The 21842-nt window shown below is 40.7% G+C and overlaps 1 protein-coding gene across 2 annotated transcripts in view; it reads right to left on the bottom strand.

Annotated features, from left to right (window-relative positions):
* Window positions 1-21842, bottom strand: part of CNIH2 (cornichon family AMPA receptor auxiliary protein 2) — a 169563-nt gene that overhangs the window by 41073 nt on the left and 106648 nt on the right. Inside the window, exons 2-3 of one of the 2 annotated variants that reach the window (XM_040328822.1) lie at window positions 12756-12824; window positions 12411-12458 (exon numbers count right to left, since the gene is read on the bottom strand). In XM_040328822.1, the coding sequence (XP_040184756.1) occupies window positions 12411-12458; window positions 12756-12824 (117 nt within the window). The remainder of the gene's footprint in view (window positions 1-12410; window positions 12459-12755; window positions 12825-21842) is intronic. The other variant, XM_040328824.1, reaches the window with a different exon arrangement.

The raw sequence follows: 21842 nt of genomic DNA on the forward strand, positions 1-21842 counted from the left end.
CTCAGGGTCATCTTTAAGGCAGGGCAAAAGGGGCATATGATATGTAAATAGTGGCGGCATTAATATGTGAATTGCTGCATTCATATGTAAATAGAGGCAGCATTCATATGTATAACAAACCCCACTGGGGACATATCCACCATCAGTTCTGCTGGATGCTGCCCACTGGGGAGGTAAAAGGACATGCTGGAAAGTCCTGCCTTCAACTGTGGTCAATAAGCCTAACATCAGCCTGTTCTGCAAAGGTAAGTAAATTGGAGGTGGAACCCTTTTTCAAAATAACCTGGTGCCACAGCACACTGAATGTTGGTGCATGTGAATACACACATCGCAGCAGATGCTTGAGGGTGTCATTAACAATTAATGGCACTGCTGTGTATCTGCTAAAGAGCAGCAGATTTCTGTGGTGTCAGAAGAGCGATTTTGCATGCATTCCCGACACACACAAATGTGAACGCAGGTGATGGCCAGTGTAAATCTTCTCATCTACATTGGGGATTGTTGTACAATCTGTTTATTCACACTAGTGGTCAGTGTGAAAGTTCTCCTTAGATTGGTGGTCAGTGTAATTCCCTCTTTACATGGGTTGTTACTGTGAATGCTCCTATTTAATTAGTGGTCAATGTAAATCCCCATTACATGGGTGGCCAGTGTAGAAACTCCTCTTTATATTGGTAATCTGTAAAAAAAAATCCAAACTTGCATTTGTGGTCAGTTTTGAATCCTTCCTTACATTTGTGGTACATGTAGAAGCCCCCTTTAAATTGGTGGTGAGTGTAAATCCCCCCTTACATTGGTGGCCAATGTAGAAATCCTCCTTTATTGATTGTTGATGTAAAATCCCCCATTACATGTTGTCAATGTAAATTCTTCATTACATTGGTGACCAGTGTACATTTCCCTTTACATTGGTGGTAGGTGCTGAATTTCCCTTACACTGGTGGTCAGTGTAAATCCCCCTTTACATTGGTGGTCGATGTAAATCCCCCTTTACATTGGTGGTCGGTGTAAAAGTGTCAACTTACATTAGTGGTCAAATCACCTCAACAATGGTTATCAGTGTAAATTCCCCCTTGCACTGGTGGTTGGTTTAAATGCTCCTATTCTATTGGTGTCAGTGTAGAAATAATTATTTATATTGGTGGGTGGCATAAAATTCCCCATTACATGTTGGCCAGTGCCATTTCCCCCTGACATTGGTGGTCGGTGTAAACCCCCCCTGACATTGGTGGTCATTGTAAATTCACCATTACATTGGCGATCAGTGTAGAATCCCCCACTATATGTTTGCCAAAGATTTCCAGCTTTTCTCTACATGATTCAGAATTTGCCCCCCCCCCCCCCCCAGCATTGCACTCATCACAGGAGCCCTAGGATTCCTAGGAGTTTTCTGTCTATTGATGGGTCCCCTCACCTCCCCAGTCCGTGGTGTGCAGGTAGTGAGGAGATGATGTGCTGTAACTTTTAGCAAGCAATCAGTGAGCAGTAATGATGTGCACTAACCTCTTGCAACCAATTAGTGAGTGGTATGGATGTCCAATCAGCGAGCCATAATGTTTGCTGTAACCTCTAGCAGCCAGTCAGTGAGCGTTAATGATGCACTGTAACCTCTGACAACCAATCCCAATCGCTGCCTTGATTCAGGAAACTGATTTTGAGTCTAGCTGCTATTTATTGTATGTCTCAGAGCATGTGGAGGGTGAGATTGCATGCAAGGGGGGCTAAAAAAATGTTTGCCCAGGGTCCAATCAATATTAAAGACAGCCCTGGATACACTTTTTAATCTTGTAAACGTGAGTGCATATTTATTGTTTTTCATTTCATAAATATGTTTTAACAAATGCTACACTTCGGTAGTGGTGCTTTTCTCTCCTTCTTTTTGTTTTTACATGGTTTGCTAGTGGGAGCTTCCCCAGATACTGCTAGAAAGAGAGATTGCCAACACTGCAATAATGTGAACTTCATGCCAGTGTATTTATATGGACTTTTCTCAAGGACTAAAAGACTCTACCTCTTTATGTTGTTTATCTTTGTATGCCTATTGTTTTTGGCAGTTGCACTAGTGCCCTCCTTTTCTTGCACATAAGTATGTATAGGGTATCAATGCAGACAATTATAGAAGATTTACTGTATAATTTTCCCCAGAGTTTAGTAAATGTGGAAAAGCTCTAATCATGTCTATCATTATCATCATGTGCAAGCAAAAATGGTTACTGTATTTTCTTTGCACCTAATTGGGTATTCTTTACAAAGTGAAGCTTCACCCGTCTACATGTTCAAAGGAAACTGAGTGGAACTGCACTTGCAAAGTGCACAATATGGGCCAAATCCACAAAAGAGATACGCAGGCGGAACTGCTGTTCCGCCTGCGTATCTCTGTGCCTAACTTTGGGAGCGATCCTCAAAAGGATTTTTCCCAAGTTAGGCAGAAGATCCGACATCCGTAATTTAGTTACGCTGTTGAATCTTCGGATGCAGTACCGCATCCGCCGCTGGGGGCATTTCGAGTCGAAATCCCTCCTTGCGTATGCAAATTAGTACTTACGGAGATCCACAAAGCTTTAGGCATTGTGTGATTTGCGTAAGTTACGAATTTGCTTGCGCAAAACTAAGGTTGGTTTTATATGGACTAACTTTAGTAGACCATGCAAAACCATACCTTTTTTTCGATCGCCGCGGTTTTTTTTTAAATTTGATTTTTTTTTCCTGTCGCGTAACTTTTTTTTTTCCCGTCGCAACTTTACAAACCCGTCGCTATCCACAAAGCCCGACGTAAACTACGTATGCGCGATGCACGTCGGGAAAAATGACGTCACACGCATGCGCAGTCCGTCCGGCGCGGGAGCGCGCCCTAATTTAAATGGGAATCGCCCATTTTAATTAGGGATCGCTTAAGATGCAAGGAGATCAGCTACACTGGCGCAATTTTAGAGGTAAGTGCTCTGTGGATCGCTACCTAAAATACTAAAATTGCGCAATTGTAACTTTTCTGCCTAAAACTAAGATCCGCAATTTCTTTGTGGATTTGGCCCCAAATTTGTTTTTGGTAAATCATCCTCTATGGGTATGCCAGAAGTCTGTACAATATTAATTGTTTTATTGAAAATGTATGCAAAACTGGTCATCTTAAAAGGGTTGTAAAGGTTCGTTTTTTATTTTCTAAATAGATTCCTTTAAAGGGGTTGTAAAGGTAAACGTTTTTTACCTTAATGCACATTAAGGTAATGCATCCTATGCATTAAGGTGATATGTATCACTCGGGCGGGGCAGAGTGATACAGTGAACGGCTATAGCTGTATCACGGGAGCGCGCCTGCAAGGACTCCACACCATGCAAGCTCGCTCGCATGAATGTGTGGAGTTCTTGCAGGGAGGACCAGAGACAGCCGCCGAGGGACCCCAGAAGACGTGGATCGGGGCCACTCTGTGCAAAACGAGCTGCACAGTGGAGGTAAGTATAACATGTTTGTTATTTAAAAAAATAATAATCTTTACAACCCCTTTAAGCTAGTGCATTGTTGGTTCACTTACCTTTTCCTTCGATTTCCCTTCTAAATGTCTTTTTTCTTTGTCTGAATTTCTCACTTCCTGTTCCTCCCCAGTAAGCTTGCCCCCATCATCCGAGCCTTTCTGGCTGGGGGTTAGTCAGCGTGCTCGCCCCCCTCCCTTGGGACTACATCCCTGCGAGGAGACGCTGTGTTCACAGCGTCTCCCTGCTGAAAGTTTCAATGCTCCTCAAAATACCGCTAGCTAGTCCATGCAAACTGATTTTGCAAAAATAAAACATAAAAACACAAGCTTTTGTAAGGTGCGTAACCAATGAACACCTTGACTATGGTGAAAGAAGTTGAGGCTGTTTCTTGTTGTTCTGGTTATCTGTCCCTTTGTTGACAGGGCCCAGACAGCCAAGGGATCAAAGGGCATGCAAAAATACTTTCATAATGATGTAATGGAAGATGTGGGTGCAGATCTGTAAGCTTTGGCCTCAATCTTTAACAGTGTTTCTGGAATATGGAAAATACACAGATTTCATTGATTGGGATTTTTACGCGGTATTAAATAAAACATAAAGACAATTCCTTAGAAAGAGAAAAATTATTTTTATACAAAAATCGACCTTAAAAAATGCCATGCATTGATTAATAAAATATACAGTCTACATAAATCTTTCCTGGAACATTCGCTAAATACAGTTGGAGACTCTAATCACCACAATATAGGTACCGTAAGTCAGTATCAATGGTAAAAAAGGTGAAACCCTTCATGAGCCAAAGTTCTCATTACACAACTCCGGATGAGGAGTAGGAATTGGATAATCTACAATATATGCATAGAGATAGTTGTCACAAAATAATCATAATTCCATACAAAAGAATGTTGTTAATTGTCCAAAACAAACTTGCAAAAATGTTTGTATCAAGACAAGATGCCAAAGTGATGCAGAGATTGACCCAATTATATATTATTTTGTGGATATACTATACTCCTCATAGGTTACATACAATGGGATTTTAATCAACACCTACTAGTTCCAGATGTAAATGTGATTATGGTGACTTGATTAATTTATTTTGGAGGTTCCAAAAATTACACCCTCTGGTTAGATGTCCTTGGGCTTGCTCCAGTGGACCTGATCATGGACAGATTACTCAGGCTTAATGCTGCGTAGAGCTGTAATTTGCTACAGATTCTTTCTATATTGAGCACTCTTGATCAAAATATATATATATAAGAGAATACCGTGCTAAGTGAAATAATAGAAGTAGAAAGTAGCAGCTCAAAAGTGAAATACACACATATACAAAATTAATAATTAGACGGAGCCACGCTAAAAAAAAAAAAAGTTATTGTGATAAACAGTTCATATAACACAAATGATTGTGCATGAATCTTGACATGACTCTAAGCACCAAACCATGTGCAATATATACGGTATTCAGTCCATGGAACACAAATGTGCATAATCTTGAAATAGCTTCCAACACCACCATGAAATCGTGCACCTCCACCACATAAAGTGGGTGCTTACCGGAAGGCAAGCTATTGTAAGCTTGCAGCTATGAACCCAGCCAGGGCCTTTATCCAGGACGTTTTGAAATAGCAGCTCAAGGATACTTGATTTGGTGAGGTAAAAGTACACAGCAGGCGACCAGGGAGATTGGGAGGCTCCTGGGGGCTCTCTGGCTCACTCAGCAGTGTCTGAGAGCTATTGACCTGCTATTTCAAAACCTCCTGGATAAAGGCCCTGGCTGGGTAAATAGCCGCAAGCTTACAATAGCTTGCCTTCCGATAAGCACGCACGTTTTGTGGTGGAGGTGAATGTCTATGGAAATGTTTGACCATTCTTCCAGAAGCGTATTTGTGGTCAGGAACTGATGTTGAACGAGAAAGCCTGGCTCGCAGTTTCTGCTCTAATTCATCTCAAAGGTGTTCTGTTGAGGTCAGGACAGTCGAGTTCCTCCACCCCAAACTTGCTCATCCATGTCTTTATGGATCTTGCTGTTTGTTATTAAAAAATGAAGTACACAGACCCCTCCAACCCAGATAGCAAGCAATTGTGCTGCTATCTGGGTGGGCTATAAGTGTGAAAATGACTTGCTAGGCTTCACATGTTTAATTTACAATTGCAGGAAGTCCGCATTGCATGACTCCAGTTTGTGAACCATACCTGGCCATATCCCTTCAACATGTGGTGACCCCCCCTGGTGAAGCACCTTGTCCCCATGCTGTTGATGGGGCATATTGTAATCTGGAAGCCCCCTTTAATAATAAGGGGCCCCCCAGATACCCCCCTCCATGTGAATGAGTAGGGATACTGATACTCATTTACAAAATGAAAAAAAGAGTTGTAACCTAGAAATAAAGACACTAAAATGTTTCACCCTTCCTTTATTAAAAAGAAAAAACTCCCAAAAATGTCCCTCGTAAATCCATCATTAATCACAATGCCCATTGCCATCTTGCCATGTGGCCATATTATTTAGACAATAATGTAAAGCTCCTTTCCCCACCCATTTGCTTTTGTGGGGATTCCTGACCTATGTAAATAATAGGCTGGGTGGCCTCAGTAGTGAGTAGGAGTAACAGCCGCTGCTTCCATAACAACCATTGACAGCATTGCCCAAATATAGCCGTTTGGCCATATTTAGTCTATGACATAACCTGCTCTATTCCCTGCCCATTTTTTTACATGGTTGGGGATTCCTGGCTATGTGAGGCCTCGTACACACGATAGGTTAACCAGAGGACAACAGTCGTTGTGTTTTACGTCACCGAGTTCTGACACGATCGTTTTTTTAACTGATGGTGTGTACGCATGACGGACCATCTCAGCTTCATAGGTTAACCTAGGACAAAGGTCCTTCAGACCGTTGTCCTCTGGTTAACCTATCGTGTGTACGAGGCCTAAGTGAATAAGCCAGGTGATGTCAGTGGTTGGTAAGGATACAGAGGCTGCAAGCAGCCTCTGCTTCCTTAGCAACCATTGACAGCCGGAAGATGTTACATTCATCCATGCCACACGCCCTAGACAAACACCCGAACAGCCTGTGTTCTGTCTAAACATGAGTTCGGACCAAACACTGAGCTCATCCCTAATGAGGCAGGCATAATTTAGCACACATTAAGTAAGCTACCACTGTTTGTGCAATGGAAGTTATGCATGTACTGACCTCCTTGTAAGGGATTCTTTTTTTATTTATATTCAACTTGTTGGATTTACAGACTATCCAATTAGAAAACTATAAGAGGGTTCATTGCTCCCACCTCTAGGAGTCTGCAGGAGCAAGTCAGCATACATACTGGTAGATATATTGCTCTCTACTCATGGGGATTGTTTCACCATCTATTTATATATCTATCTATCTATAGATATAAATATAGATATAGATATATTCTTCAGAATAGTTTGGTGAGTAATTAAAAATTTACATTTCAGGACACCTGCTCTTAATTCACCTCATAGATATTGACCATCTGTTCCTGCTTGGTGTCTGCTGGATCCTCCATATTTGTAGGGGCATTTTCTGTACTTTCTTTGGGGTTCTACTTCAGGTCCCTAAGCCTTAGCATTTTACCTTGATACAACATTATTGCAATTTTATTTTGGATAATTAACATTTTGTGTGGGTGGGGGGGCATGTCGACTTCCGGTATGTGAGCAGCCTCACCTGCGTCCATCAAATACAGTCTCACCCACGCCCATCAAATACAGTCTCACCCACGCCCATCAAATACAGCCTCACCCGTGCCCATCAAATACAGTTTCACCAGTGCCCATCAAATTCTATCTCACCCGCGCCCATCAAATGCCATCTCACCCGTGTCCATCAAATACAGCCTCACCTGCGTCCATCAAATACAGTCTCACCCGCGCCCATCAAATACAGTCTCACCCACGCCCATCAAATACAGCCTCACCCAGATCCATCAAATACAGCCTCATCTGCGTCCACCAAATACAGTCTCATCCGCGTCCATCACATACAGCCTCAACCCCGCCTATCAAATACAGCCTCACCCGCGTCCATCAATGACGCTTCACCAGTGTCAATAAATGCAATTAATCCCGGGGGGGGGGGCATTTGGCAGATATTTTAATATACACATACACACACATTTAAAAAAATGTCATTGTCATCACATATACATACAATGTACAACAGTTTTACTCACCACACCAGTATCACCACACCAGTATCACCACCAGGTGACGGTCTTAGGCTCAGCAAACGTCCGACAACGTGAACCGTGACACAGGCTGTGATTGCTGCCTGTTCCTCGCTCACATCATCTCTGCTGTGTACCGGGGCGCCCTAGGCCTAGTGGTAGCGCAGGCCCTGTCGGCAGGAGTGCCCATTGTCGACCTCTGTTTGCTAAGGCTATACAGTTGAGGGAGGATGGAGAGGTGAAGGGCTTCTGGATAAACACTAAGGAAGAAAAGACCTCTTTATATGCCGATGATATGCTCCTATATCTGGTGGAGGCAGAGGGTTATTTGGCTACAGTGTTGAAAAGAATCACAAGTTTTGGAAGGTACTCTGGGTTTAAAGTTAATTGGGATAAATCACAGATTTTTCCCTATCAGCCCTGACTATTTCCCCAGTCTGCCTGATGCGGTGCCATTAAAAATTGTTTCCTGGTTCCGATACCTGGTTGACATCCAGCTACCAGCGAACGTATATATCAAAAACAATTTGCACCCTCTAATGGTACATCTGAAGGATAACATGCAGACTTGGTCTAAACTGTCCCTCAACTTCCTGGGTCGAAACAACATATTCAAGATGATCTACCCGCCTAATTCAAAGTAGGAAGGTAGTGGGTGTGTTGTATTAAAATGAAGCGTGACCCCATGTAAATGAAGGGTCGAACGAACGGCGCATGCACGCGCATGCTCAGAATCACATTGCATATACTCCCTAAGATACGACGGCTCAATGCCTATGACGTGAACATAACCTACGCCCAGCCCCATTCACGTACGACTTGCGTAAACGACGTAAAATACGACTGCTGTTCCGTCGTCCATACCCTAACATGACTTACCCCTGCTTTATGTGGAATAACTTTATGCCGGACGTACGCCTTACGTAAACGGCGTAGCTTACTTCGACGGGCGCAAGTACGTTCGTGAATCGGCGTATCTAGGTCATTTACATATTCGACGTGTAAATCAATGGAAGCGCCCCTAGCGGCCAGCGTAAATATGCGCCCAAGATACGACGGCGTAGGAGACTTACGTCGGTCGTATTAAGCCAAAATTCAGGCGTATCTTGTTTGCTGAATAAGGTGCATAGATACGATGGCGCATTCGTGGACTTACGCGGCGTAACAATAGATACGTTGGCGTAAGTTGTTTCTGAATCCGGGCCATTGTTTTTACTGGTCCAGAGTGGCGGGCTGGCTCTGCCAAACTTACAGTGCTATTACTTGGCAGCACAACTAACGCATATTCATTGGTGTTTTTTCCCCCAGATGGATGTGGCTTCGGTGGAGAGTCAGGCTGCCCTGATGCACTCATTTGAGGCACTCACTAATGTGATATATAGAAATGGCCCTTACCCTTCACAGGGCACAGATGTTCTTAAACTTTCATATAGGATTTTTCCTATTTGTAATAAATGAACGGGGAGTAGCCCTCTGACTTCTTCTCCTAACGCTTCACTGTGGTATAATCCCCAATTCAAAGAAATATATAAAATCCCTGATGGGGTATGTTGGGCTCGATATGGTTTCAAGTATGTGTACCAATTTTTCAGGAACCAAACTTTTAGAACATTCAGGGATATTTAAACCGAATATAAATGCCCCAACGCCTATTTCTATCAGTATCTCCAGCTGCGCCATGCTGTAGCAGCTCAATTTGGTCTTCAGGAGGTCCAGCTCGCCCATTCTGAGCTGGAGAAACTATTATTAAAGGGAGACCACTCAAAACTTATCTTGAGATATTACTTCGCCCTGCTAACCTCTTCTTCACCTAGGATGGAGAGAGTGGAAGCTCAGTGGAGAACTGATATCCCATTCCTTACAATAGAATCTTGGGTTGAGATCACCGTATCGTTATTGCCGTTATTTCGACCAGAGACAAAATTGTCCAGTGTAATTTCCTCCATCGTGTGTATTCTACTCCTGCGCGTCTTCATAAGATGGGCAGGGTGAAAACACCAGAATGCCATCGGTGCAGGGCTGGGGTACGGGATTACTTTCACATGATATGGCATTGTCCTCACGTAGGGAAGTTCTGGGCGGGAGGAAAAATTTGCCCTCCCAAAAATTTGTGCTCCAGCCAGATGCATACTAGGTGACTTTGGGGAGGAGGAATTGTCTGAATCAAAAAAGACTCTCTTACAAATGCTCTTTTTTTTTTTTATGCTAAAAAGGCATTGGGTCTTAAGAGGAAGGATGCAAGGCCTTCGTCCCTCCTCTGCTGGGTTGACCTGATTAATGGAGCCCTACCAAAATAATAAATTGACCTACATTTCCAGGGGATGCCCAAAAAAGTTTAACAAAATATGGGCTGGTTGGATTAAATCAGTGTCAGCAGATATAGAGGTGTGAATGCAGAATAGACGGGACCAGGACTGTTTCCTGTCTTCCTCATTGGGAAATGGCTCAAATAAAATAAATACATGAATACTTCTGCATAACAAGGGTAATGAGTTTATTGGTATGCTTCCAAAAGTGGATAACTTCAATTACATTGCTATTCTAAGTTTTTGATTTTCCTTTTTTACATGTTTGTACCCAGGGGTACTTCCCCGGAGATGGAGGTTGGAACTATGCATAGTTGAATAGACAACATACTTGTAATATGTGCACTGTTGCATTGTAGCTAATCCTTCTAAACCTGTATGTTATCGATTATGTATTCGATGGATATTATCTTCTGTAACAGGAATGCTTTGATTAATGTATACCTCTGTTTTTACTTGAAAATGAATAAAATTTACCCTTAAAAAAAAAAAACAAAAAAAAAACATTCTTTTGTATGGAATTACAGTTATTTTGTGACAACTGTCTCTATTTATATATTGTACAATATCCATTTCTTTCCTACTCCAGATGAATTTTTGTAATCAACAAGTGAAAACTTTGGCAAATAAGGGACTTCACCTCTCTGGCCAACGACTTACCTATATTGTGGTGATTAGGGTCTGCAACTGCATTTAGGGAATGATCTTTATGAGTGAGAAAGAGGTTATGTACACTGTATATTTTATTCATCAACACATTACATTTAGGGTTGACTTTTGTATAAGAAAATTATTTATTTATGTTTTATGGGAATGTCTTTGTGCTTTATTTGGTACTGGATGAACATTCCAATCAATCAAATCAGTGTATTTTACAAGCTAATCAGGATGTTGGTACCATACTTTATAGATGAATAAAGTGGGGTCCACAAGTCCATTCTTCTTATCATATCTTTTTCTGATTTACTAAAGATGAAGGATATGCATATACACATTGACAGCATAGGATTAATCAGATGTACGGCCATGAGGTTGTAACTGCCTATTTACAAACGTACAAATCAATAGCTCAAAGGAGCATGTATGCAGTAATATAAAAAAAAAAAATGTTTTTACAATGTGTTACTGAAATGTTAACTACAATTGTAATATTATTAGATTAGAAATGTGATCAAGATTTAACGTGCATGGCTGTCCCATGAAGCATGCTTGTGACCACTTTTTGTTCTGTTCCTTTGGTTCCCAGAGTGAGCATTATCATCATTGCTAGCCAACTGGCCTTACTGTGTCAGAGCAGTGGTCACTGATGTTGAGACTTTAAAAGCCAGTCCCCGTCCTCCTCATGGTGTTTTTAAGTGTGTGTGGAGGTGGGAACAATGCAGCCATCACATCTAAGGACTAGTAAGCTGCATTCTATCCTATTTCAGGAAAAAATTGTTAAATTTTTCTGTGTGTAGTCAACTGAGTAGGTACACATTTTGAAAGAATATGCTGTTTTTAATTAGAACATTTCTAAAAGGTCCGAAAGTAATGTACCTATGAATTAACTCTTTTCTATCTTTACATACTTTACAAAAAATATGTATTCTTTCCTATCTAGGCCTAGTCCTACATTCTACTAAGGTTACATTTTGATTATCTGCTCCACTAGGTCACTTTGGTATGCCCCCCTCCCCCATGAAAAGATATTTGCTGTGGTCTTTTAATTCAATCTATACAATAATATACTGTAAATAAATGTTCCGTATTGCATTTAAAGAAATGTGATCAGATTATGAAATTTGTGCAAATGTGTCCACCGTAGTCTCTCAGTATATTTGTAAAATATAAGAGCACTTCTATTGCTGCAGCATAAAGTTTTTTTTTTTATTGTTTTTTTTTTTTTGTACAGGGATGCTTTTCAACAGAGAAGATTTACACTGATGTCTACATTTGATGTGTTTCTACCGGATTACCTAGTAGTATGCTAAAACTTTCTTTAAAGGTCAGATCCACCCATTTCTGATATTTTAGCTTTGCATGGTTGCTGGCAATCGGAAACGTACATGTTGGGCTCCAGCATTTCTGATGCAGGTATGATTGTTCCATTTTTAGTTGTTAACGTGAACTTGGCACCAATGTGAAAAAAGTATTCACAAATATTTCTTCACAAATGCACAATAATCGAGTAAAAACATAAAAAAACAAACATAAATATATAAAAGACAGATGTTCAAGTCACATGCAAAAAGCAATGTATACATCTGTAGTATGGAGTCTATTGTTATCTAATAAATATGAGATTCTGATGACACTGTGAATATGGCATACATAACAATGGAATAAAATACAATCAAAACATACAGTATGCTGCACACGCTGAAAAACATTATAGATAACAAACGTAGCATAGGACAACACGCATATTGTACAATAACACACAGGTTGTGTCGCTGACCTTTCTGAGCAAGCAGCAAATCCGTTCCACGTTCTTAACCCTCTCTCTCTGTAGAAAAGGTGATGGGGAGAAAGAGAGAGTGGAATAAAGAAGGGAATGTAAAAGAGGATAGAAGAATTTGGATGGTAGGAGCAGGAGGCAGTAAAAGATAGAAATTAAAAGAAAAGAAGAAAGGAGAGGTGACAATTAAGGGAAAGGTGTCAGACGAAAACATGCAGAGAGATACAAGACATTAGTGACAGCTGTAGATATACTGTATGGCCCTTTCTCTATCCCACAGCTGCTGAGAGGCTCTGCAATGCAATAACAGGAAGATGAAAAATTGAAGAAATAAGAAAATCTCACCGCTCTGGATGGATTCCCCTGTTCGATAGGGTTCTTAAAGTCTGTCCGAAGTTCATCAAAGGCAATAATCTGCAGAGAGACAGCCATATTATCAACCAGCACTCAGCAGGTGCTCACTATAAAAAATACTAAATAAAAGTATTTTACTAGAACAAACATGCCAAGAATTTACAGAATACTTTTTTTTTTATCTTGAGTTTGAAGTCTCCTACACGCTTGTCCATTTATTAATGATTCCAGGCTGTTAGACAAAAAATATATTTTCTGTTAAGCAGTTTTGAAACCTCGTTGTTCTTCCACCCAATATTCTAGAGAGGAAACTCTATCAGTTGAGGAATATAGGATCTAACATTCAGAGCTGCCTCAATCAAAAGAGGATATATAACCGAAAATGTAAAAAAATATATATATTATTAAGGAGTTATTTGTCTTCTCTTATCAAGCAAAATTTTTGAATATTTTTTACATCAATGTGAGTTTTAAAGGGTCACAAAAGGAATTTTTTTGTTTAGCTAAATAGCTTCCTTTACATACTACAGTCCTGGTTTCACTTCCTCATTGTTCGTTTTTGCTTTGATGTTGCTGTAATTCCTCTCTGTTCTGGACACTTCCTGGTTGTCTGTTTCCTGATCACCACAGTACTGGGATATTTCTCACTGTGGTGACTAATCAAGGAGGTGTGATTACTGTGTGTCAGCACCAATCCAGTTTCGTTTTAAAAAGCATCACTGCCCTCTATTGGCTCTTTGTCTCTGTACATCAGAGAACCAGGAAACAACAGCAACAACTAAACTAAACTGCAGGTACATTATATGATTGGTTTTTATCTATTTTTAATCATTTTTCAAAGGAATCAGTTAACTATTATGTCTCTATACCCTGTAAACAGTCATTTCAGCAAAAAAAATATTTTTCTTTAGTGACCCTTTAACCACTTAAGCCCCGGACCAAAATGCAGCTAAAAGACAAGGCCAGGTTTTGCGATTCGGCACTGCGTCGTTTTAACAGACAATTGCGCGGTCGTGCGACGTGGCTCCCAAACAAAATTGATGTCCTTTTTTTCCCACAAATAGAGCTTTCTTTTGGTGATATTTGATCACCTCTGCGGTTTTTATTTTTTTGCGCTATAAACAAACATAGAGCGACAGTTTTGAAAAAAATGCAATATTTTTTACTTTTTTCTATAATAAATATCCCCCAAAAATATATAAAAAAAACTTTTTTTTTCCTCATTGATTTTTTTCATGACTGTGACATTATGGCGGACACTTCGGACAATTTTGAGACATTTTTGGGACCATTGTCATTTTCACAGCAAAAAATGCATTTAAATGGCATTGTTTATTGTGAAAATGACAGTTGCAGTTTGGGAGTTAACCACAGGGGGCGCTGAAGGAGTTATGTTTCACCTAGTGTGTGTTTACAACTGTAGGGGGGTGTGGCTGTAGGTCTGACGTCATCGATTGTTTCTCCCTATAAAAGGGATGACACATTCGATGCAGCTGCCACAGTGAAGCACGGGGAAGCCGTGTTTACATACGACACTCCCCGTTCTTTAGCTCCGGGGAGCGATCGCGAGGGGGTGGCTAGAAACGAATAGCAGCCCCTCATCCCGGATCGCTCCCAGACGATGGGTACGCCCATCTGCCTGTACGTGCCATTCTGTGGACGTATATGTACATGCGGCGGTCGTTAAGTGGTTAAGCCAATGTATAATTACAATTTCTGTACAGAAGAATGTTGGATGTAATTCTGTATCCCCAAGATTTCAAAATAAATAAAATATATAAAAAAAACGGAGCTGCCCTCTTTTTTTGCTGTGAACTCTTCTTATCTGAAATCCACCAGTGATAGTTAGACCCCTTTCACACTGAGGAGTTTTTCAGGCGGTACATCGCTAAAAATAGCGCTGCTATACCGCCTGAAAAACTACTGCCCAACAACCTCAATGTTAAAAGCCGGAGGGCTTTCACACTGAGGCGATGCGCTGGCAGGAGAGAAAAAAACCTCCTGTCAGCAGCATCTTTGGAGTGGTGAGAGGAGCGGTATGTATACCGCTCCTTCCCATTTAAAACAATGGGAAACCGCGGCAATACCGCCCACAATGCGCCTCTGCAGCGGCGCATTACGGGTGGTATTAACCCTTTATCGTCCGCTAGTGGGGGTTAATACCGCCCCGCTAGCGGCCGAATCCCGCGGCAAATCTGACGGTATAGCGCCGCTATTTTTAGCGTCGCTATACCACCACCGCGCCTCCCGCCCCAGTGTGAAAGGGGCCTAAGGCTCCTATGTCTTGGTGATTCTTTAGTGCTATTTTACTTTGCAAGTTTCAAAAGTAATGGTCCTCTCATATACACTATAGTACAGTATAAAGTATATTACAAAATTATACCCCCAAGACATCTGGCTATTTGACCAAAAAAATGTTTTATACTTGTTTATTACCAATATGTATATCAACAGAGGTAATTTACAAGGCCAGTCAATGGCATTTTATACCTGGTTTCATGAGCTGTATAAAAAAACTTTGTATTAATTTTGTCTTTGTGGCCATTGTGATGATGGGGACAAAGACTAGACAGACAAAATAAACAACTTTCTTTTTCTTTTTTACTGCCACAAAACCAAGAAAAACAAATTAATGGCTAATGTATAATGCCAATGGGAGGTGCCAGGTATGTTTATTGTAGATATTGTAATACTGTCATATGCAGTGAGCTTGTCTTTATACAACCAGCTTTATATTTTGTTATTTTTTTCAGAAGTGTATATTTACTGTAATATTATATAACTTCATCAGGACTGCTAAAAACTATTTTACCATATAAAAAAAAAAATTGTAAGGTTCGAGTATAGTGGCCATTGAATTCATACCCACTTTTCTTTAAACCTGCTTCTTAATCTAACTGTGCACTGGCTTCCATTTCAATGTCTTAAAAGCATCCTGTACTAAGGGAACTTGTATGCCGCCATTGCTGACCTCTTCTTGAAAAAATATAGTTGTCTGGCTTCAATATTGATGAAATTTTCATTGTAATATATTTTGAATCACTGAATTGAATAGTCTGAATAGTCTTAAAGCTAGACTTTGACTTTGCCCTGATGTCACAGACTAAATGTTTGTTCCATGTCCATGGCTTAAAGTATGAGGCCCCGTACACACGACCGAGTTTCTCGGCAGAATTCAGCCAGAAACTCGGTCGGAGCTGAATTCTGCCGAGAAACCCGGCCGTGTGTACACTTTCGGCCGAGGAAGCCGACGAGGACCTCGGCGAGGAAATAGAGAACATGTTGTTCAATGGGAAATTTCAGCTCGCCGAGGTCCTTGGCGGCTTCACAAGGAACTCGACAGACAAAACGATGTGTTTTGCCCGTCGAGTTCCTCGGACGTGTGTACGGGGCCTAAAAGTCAGAGAGGCCATGTAACTAGCATTTTTAGATAAGATCAACAATGGCAGTATATACATCTATTAGTACAGGTTTTACTTAAAGTATAAGTAAAATAGTAACTAGGAGAACTAGTGCAAAGTTTTCTTTTTAGTCTTATGCCACGTACACACGATCATTTTTCGGCATGAAAAAAAAACGAAGTTTTTAAAAACGTCATTTAAAATGATCGTGTGTGGGCTTTACATCTTTTTCGGCTTCTCAAAAACGACCAAAAAGAAATTAGAACATGCTGCATTTTTTAACGTTGTTTTTAAAAATGTTGTTTTTCGGGTAGTAAAAAATGACCGTGTGTAGGCTAAAACGACGTTTTAAACCCGAGCATGCTCAGAAGCAAGTTATGAGAAGGGAGCGCTCGTTCAGGTAAAACTACCGTTCATAATGGAGTAAGCACATTCATCACGCTGTAACAGACAGAAAAGCGCAAATCGTCTCTTACTAACACGGAATCAACTAAAGAAGCCCCAAGGCGAATAGAACTTCCCCTTTATAGTGCCGTCGTACGTGTTGTATGTCACCGCGCTTTGTTCATAATTTTTTAAAAACGATGGTGTGTGGGCAACGTCGTTTTTAATGATGAAGTTGGAAAAACTTAGTTTTTTGGACATGCTGAAAAACAAATTTTTTTTCATGCCGAAAAATGATCGTGTGTACGCGGCATAAAAGTCAGAGAGGCCATGTAACTAGCATTTTTAGATAAGATCAACAATGGCAGTCTATACATCTATTAGTACAGGTTTTACTTAAAGTATAAGTAAAACAGTAACTAGGAGAACTAGCGCAAAGTTTTCTATTTAGTCTTATGCCGCGTACACACGATAATTTTTCGACATGAAAAAAACGTTGTTTTTCAAAAACATCATTTAAAATGATCGTGTGTGGGCTACACATCATTTTTCAGGTTCTGAAAAACGCCCAAAAAAAAATTCGAACATGCTGCATTTTTTAACGTCGTTTTAAACAATGTTGTTTTTCGGGTTGTAAAAAATTATCGTGTGTGGGCTAAAACGACGGAAAAAAACCTGCGCATGCTCAGAAGCAAGTTATGAGATGGGAGCGCTCGTTCTGGTAAAATCTTTTACTAACACGGAATCAGCTAAAGCAGCCCAAAGGCAAATGGAACTTCCCCTTTAAAGTGCCATTGTACGTGTTGTACGTCACCACGCTTTGCTAGATTATTTTTTTCAAACGATGGTGTGTAGGCAACTTCGTTTTTTAGACATGCTGAAAAAACAACGATTTCTTTCATGCTGAAAAATGATCATGTGTATGCGGCATTAGATTCTATTTGGAGGATTCTTGTCACTTAGAATAGAAATAGGAATCTCTAGAAACAGATGTAAAACAAATCATATTCATTTATAAATGGTTAGAACCTCTCAGATTTTTATTGCTGTCTCTGACTTCATTGGGGAAGTGCTCCTGACTTTCTGTATGGTACAAGGAAAGGGCATGAGGGTGAACACACCTAGTCATGAACCATAAAACTATAAAAGCCCCAGAAGAGATTTTAGTTATTTTCAGTATTTGCTGTGAATGCCCTTAGCCTGAAAATGAACCTCAATGCAGCCACTACATCTATGGATTGGTAAACTACAATATTTTAAAATGCTGTTCTTAGGTTAAGATATCAATTTAAAATATCGTATATAGCCCTGGCCTAGCAGCTCCAACATTGTTGATCCCATGGGGTGACAAAAACGTCTCTGGTGTGTGATACATACTGAAAGCAACAAGAATATTACTCAGATTTTTTTCCTTTATCAGTTGCTTACTAATTCAGCTATTTGTAGATATAGGCATTGAGACTTTATGGGGTTGATTTATAAAGGCATATACACTGTGCACTTTGAAAAGTGCAGTTGCTCCAGAGCTTAGTAAATGAGCAGAAGCTCTGCTAATTTCCATCATCCAATCATGTGAGAAGCAAAAAAGCTCTGGAGAAGCTATTTGCCTTTTGTAAATCAACCCCTCTGTATCACCAGTGGAAAGTGTGTGTGTGTGTGTGTGTGTGTGTGTGTGTGTGTGTGTGTGTGTGTGTTTGCTCTGAAGAGTTTAGGATGTCTTTAGTTCAAAAGGACTTGGCAAAAAGTTATGCATAATGCATCAAACTTGTGGTACCTGGGTTTGGCCACCACTGACAGCTAATATTTATACAGATGACCAAAACAAAGTAGCAAACAGGTGGACAAAAACCACAGAGCAATAAATAGTTGCAGGTGGAAACCTTCAAACGATAGTAAACGGCAGCACTAGATAAGGTTGATAGCATAAAGGTTATATAACAACTGGAATGTGTTTACATAAAAAGTAGTGTGTTAGAACATACACACATACACAAATATAGTCCATCAATGGTCCATTTTCTTGTGTGTTCAGCACCTGGAGGCAGCACCCTTAGAGTGAAGCAGTAAACTCTGCGTAGAAAGGGGAACAGAGGGGTGCCAGACTGAGTACAGTATTTCCAAGAATTTTAATTAAAAATAAAGTAGTAACTCACAATTGAGGTAGAAAGCGGTCAGAATGTAATAAGATTGCCAGTCCTGGAAGCTCTAGAAAGCGTCTAGAGAGCATCCTGATCGTCCTCTGCAGCCTGGGGCATGGATGGGGTGTTGAAAATCATCCAGGAAGTGCTGGGAGCCAGGAAGCAGGAAGCCTGGAACAGCTGATCACGACCATGACCAGCATGAACCGCAAGATGGCGCCTGACCAGACGTGACGTGCCAGGAACAGCAAATATGACTATTCACAGATAAAAGGGGCGGTAATGCATTTCGAAGCTATGAGCTTCTTCATCAGACTGTGATTAGCTGACACGACTGACATATATATTCTTAAAGCGGAGTTCCACCCATAAACTTCCTGACATGCCACATTTGGGGGGTGAGCGGACACCCTCTTTTTAGAGGGTTCCAGCTCCCACTTCCTCCCTGGGCACCTCAGCACCGGAAGGAAGTTCACCTCTCCCCCCTCCCTCTCGGCAATCATCTGGGATACGTCACAGGTCCCAGATGATTGCTCGACCAATCACGGCATGCAGTGTGGCTCGCGCATGCGCAGTGTGTGCCCGGCTGTGAAGCCACAGCCGGGCGCCCACACTCATGATTCCGGCACCACAGAGAGGAGGGGGAGAGGAGTGGGGCTTCATATGCCCGCATCGCTGGAACCTGGGACAGGTGAGTGTCCAATTAATAAAAGTCGGCAGCTACACTTTTTGTAGCTGCTGACCTTTATATGGGTGAAACTCTGCTTTAAATACAGGAAGACTGAAGGAAAAAACATCTGATAGGCTGGCAGATACATCAGGCAAATAAACAAGTTAAAGAAATAGATAGTAGAAAAACAAATGGATATAGATATACATAAGTAGAAGCTTGCTTGTACGTAAAAATCATTGATAATGTTGTGATGTTTAAAAAGAAGAAAGAACTAATGGATTAATTAATTAAATAGTTTAAATAAATGGTTTTAAACAAATGGATAGAAAATTTGTAAAAAATTAATCAATAAAAATGATTACTAAAAATCATTATTACTGTATAGATGAATTGGTTGAGAGATAATAAATTTAAAATAATAAATAATAATAATACTAAGACATCACCACAAAGGGTATGTCTATCCACTGTGCTATGATGAGACGTACCTCTTAATGGAATATGTGTATAATATCTTTTACCACTTAAGGACCGCCTAACGCCGATATACGTCGGCAGAATGGCATGGCTGGGCACAGGCACGTACCTGTACGTCGCCTTTAAGAGCCCAGCCATGGCCCCGTTCCGAAGCTCCATGACCAAGCCTGCGGGACCCGCAGACCCGATCGCCGCCGGTGTCCCGCGATCGGGTCAAAGGAGCTGAAGAACGGGGAGAGGTGTGTGTAAACACACCTTTCCCGTTCTTCTGTGTGGCAGTGTCACTGATCGTCTGTTCCCTGTTATAGGGAACGACGATCAGTGACGTCACATCTACAGCCACGTCCCCCTACAGTAAGAATCACTTCCTTAGGGCACACTTAACCCCTTAGCGCCCCCTAGTGGTTAAACCCTTCACTGCCATTGTCATTTTCACAGTAATCAGTGCATTTTTATAGCACTTTTCGCTGTGAAAATTACACTGTCCCAAAAATGTGTCAAAGTGTCCGATGTGTCCGCCATAATGTCGCAGTCATGAAAAAAATCGCTGATCGCCGCCATTACTAGTAAAAAAAAAAAGTATTAATAAAAATGGCATAAAACTATCCCCTATTTTGTAAACGCTATAACTTTTGCGCAAACCAATCAATAAACGCTTATTGCGATTTTTTTTACCAAAAATAAGTAGAAGAATACGTATCGGCCTAAAATGAGGAAAACATTTTTTTATAGATTTTTGGGGATATTTATTATAGCAAAAAATAAAAAATATTGAATTTTTTTTTTAAATTGTCGCTCTATTTTTGTTTATAGCGCAAAAAATAAAAACCACAGAGGTGATCAAATACCACCAACAGAAAGCTCTATTTGTGGGAAAAAAAGGACGCCAATTTTGTTTGGGAGCCACGTCGCACGACCGTGCAATTGTCAGTTAAAGCAACGCAGTGCGGAATCGCAAAAAGGGGCAAGGTCCTTAACCTGCATAATGGTCCGGGTCTTAAGTGGTTAAATGATAAATTCATTATGGATGATGATGGCAAGAAAGATATGTAATACCTCATGCACACACTTCAGTCTGTGTGTGCACAAACAATTACACCGCACATGTGTACACACATTAAAGACACATGCACATTCGCATGTACACATGTGTCTCACGAACCAAGCACTCTCCAAAGGGGGAGGGGTTTTCATTGTAGAAGTCTTCGAAAACGTTCTGCAGATGAATATTTGTCTAGAATGGATTCCAGAACCCAAACTTTTTATTCTTTTGACGATTGTTTATGAAATTCTAAGAAGTGGCAAGGGACACTATGGGGAAACCAGCATTAACAAATCCCAAAATCTGTCTCGGCCGGCTGTAATGGCACCTCCCCACATATGACATGCCACAAGGGCAATATAGACAATAAACCACAAACATGGAGGAACAATTGTGAAAGGTGTTGAATGTGTATGTCTTTCCCTTATGAACAAAGAATTTTTGACCGTGTTGAATACGGGCACAAGTTAGGCAAAAAGATTTTTTTACACTGAAACATGCCCACCAAGAGAATAAGTGTTAGTTGAATAATATCGGATGTGGATTGGGTAGATTTGATTTTGTTGGTAGCGACTTTCCCTTTTACATTCGGAGCCTTCCTATAAGCAAATTGTGGCACAGTAGAAATGGCGTTTTTTAAATGGGGATCCTGCTGTAATATGGACCAGTGTTTTTTGAATACACTCCATTTTCCAATGTTTGTTATGGTATTGGCTTATGGATCCTGCTCCTACGTTTTCTTGTGATTGCTGTTTCAGTTTGGGGATATCATTCATATTATAGACCATATGGGCCTGGTCGATAAGGCCTGAGGGGTAGCCCTTCTCTAGAAATTTCTGTTTGAGGGGAGCACTGTGTATGTTGTAGTCCTCTACAACATAAATGGCAAATTTGGCTTTTGGGAATATTTTTTATCCCATCTAGGGTGGTGACAACTGGTAAAATGTAGAAAAGGTTGCCCGA

This window comes from Rana temporaria, chromosome 11 (genome assembly GCF_905171775.1).
Source record: "Rana temporaria chromosome 11, aRanTem1.1, whole genome shotgun sequence".
NCBI classification, from domain to species: domain Eukaryota; kingdom Metazoa; phylum Chordata; class Amphibia; order Anura; family Ranidae; genus Rana; species Rana temporaria.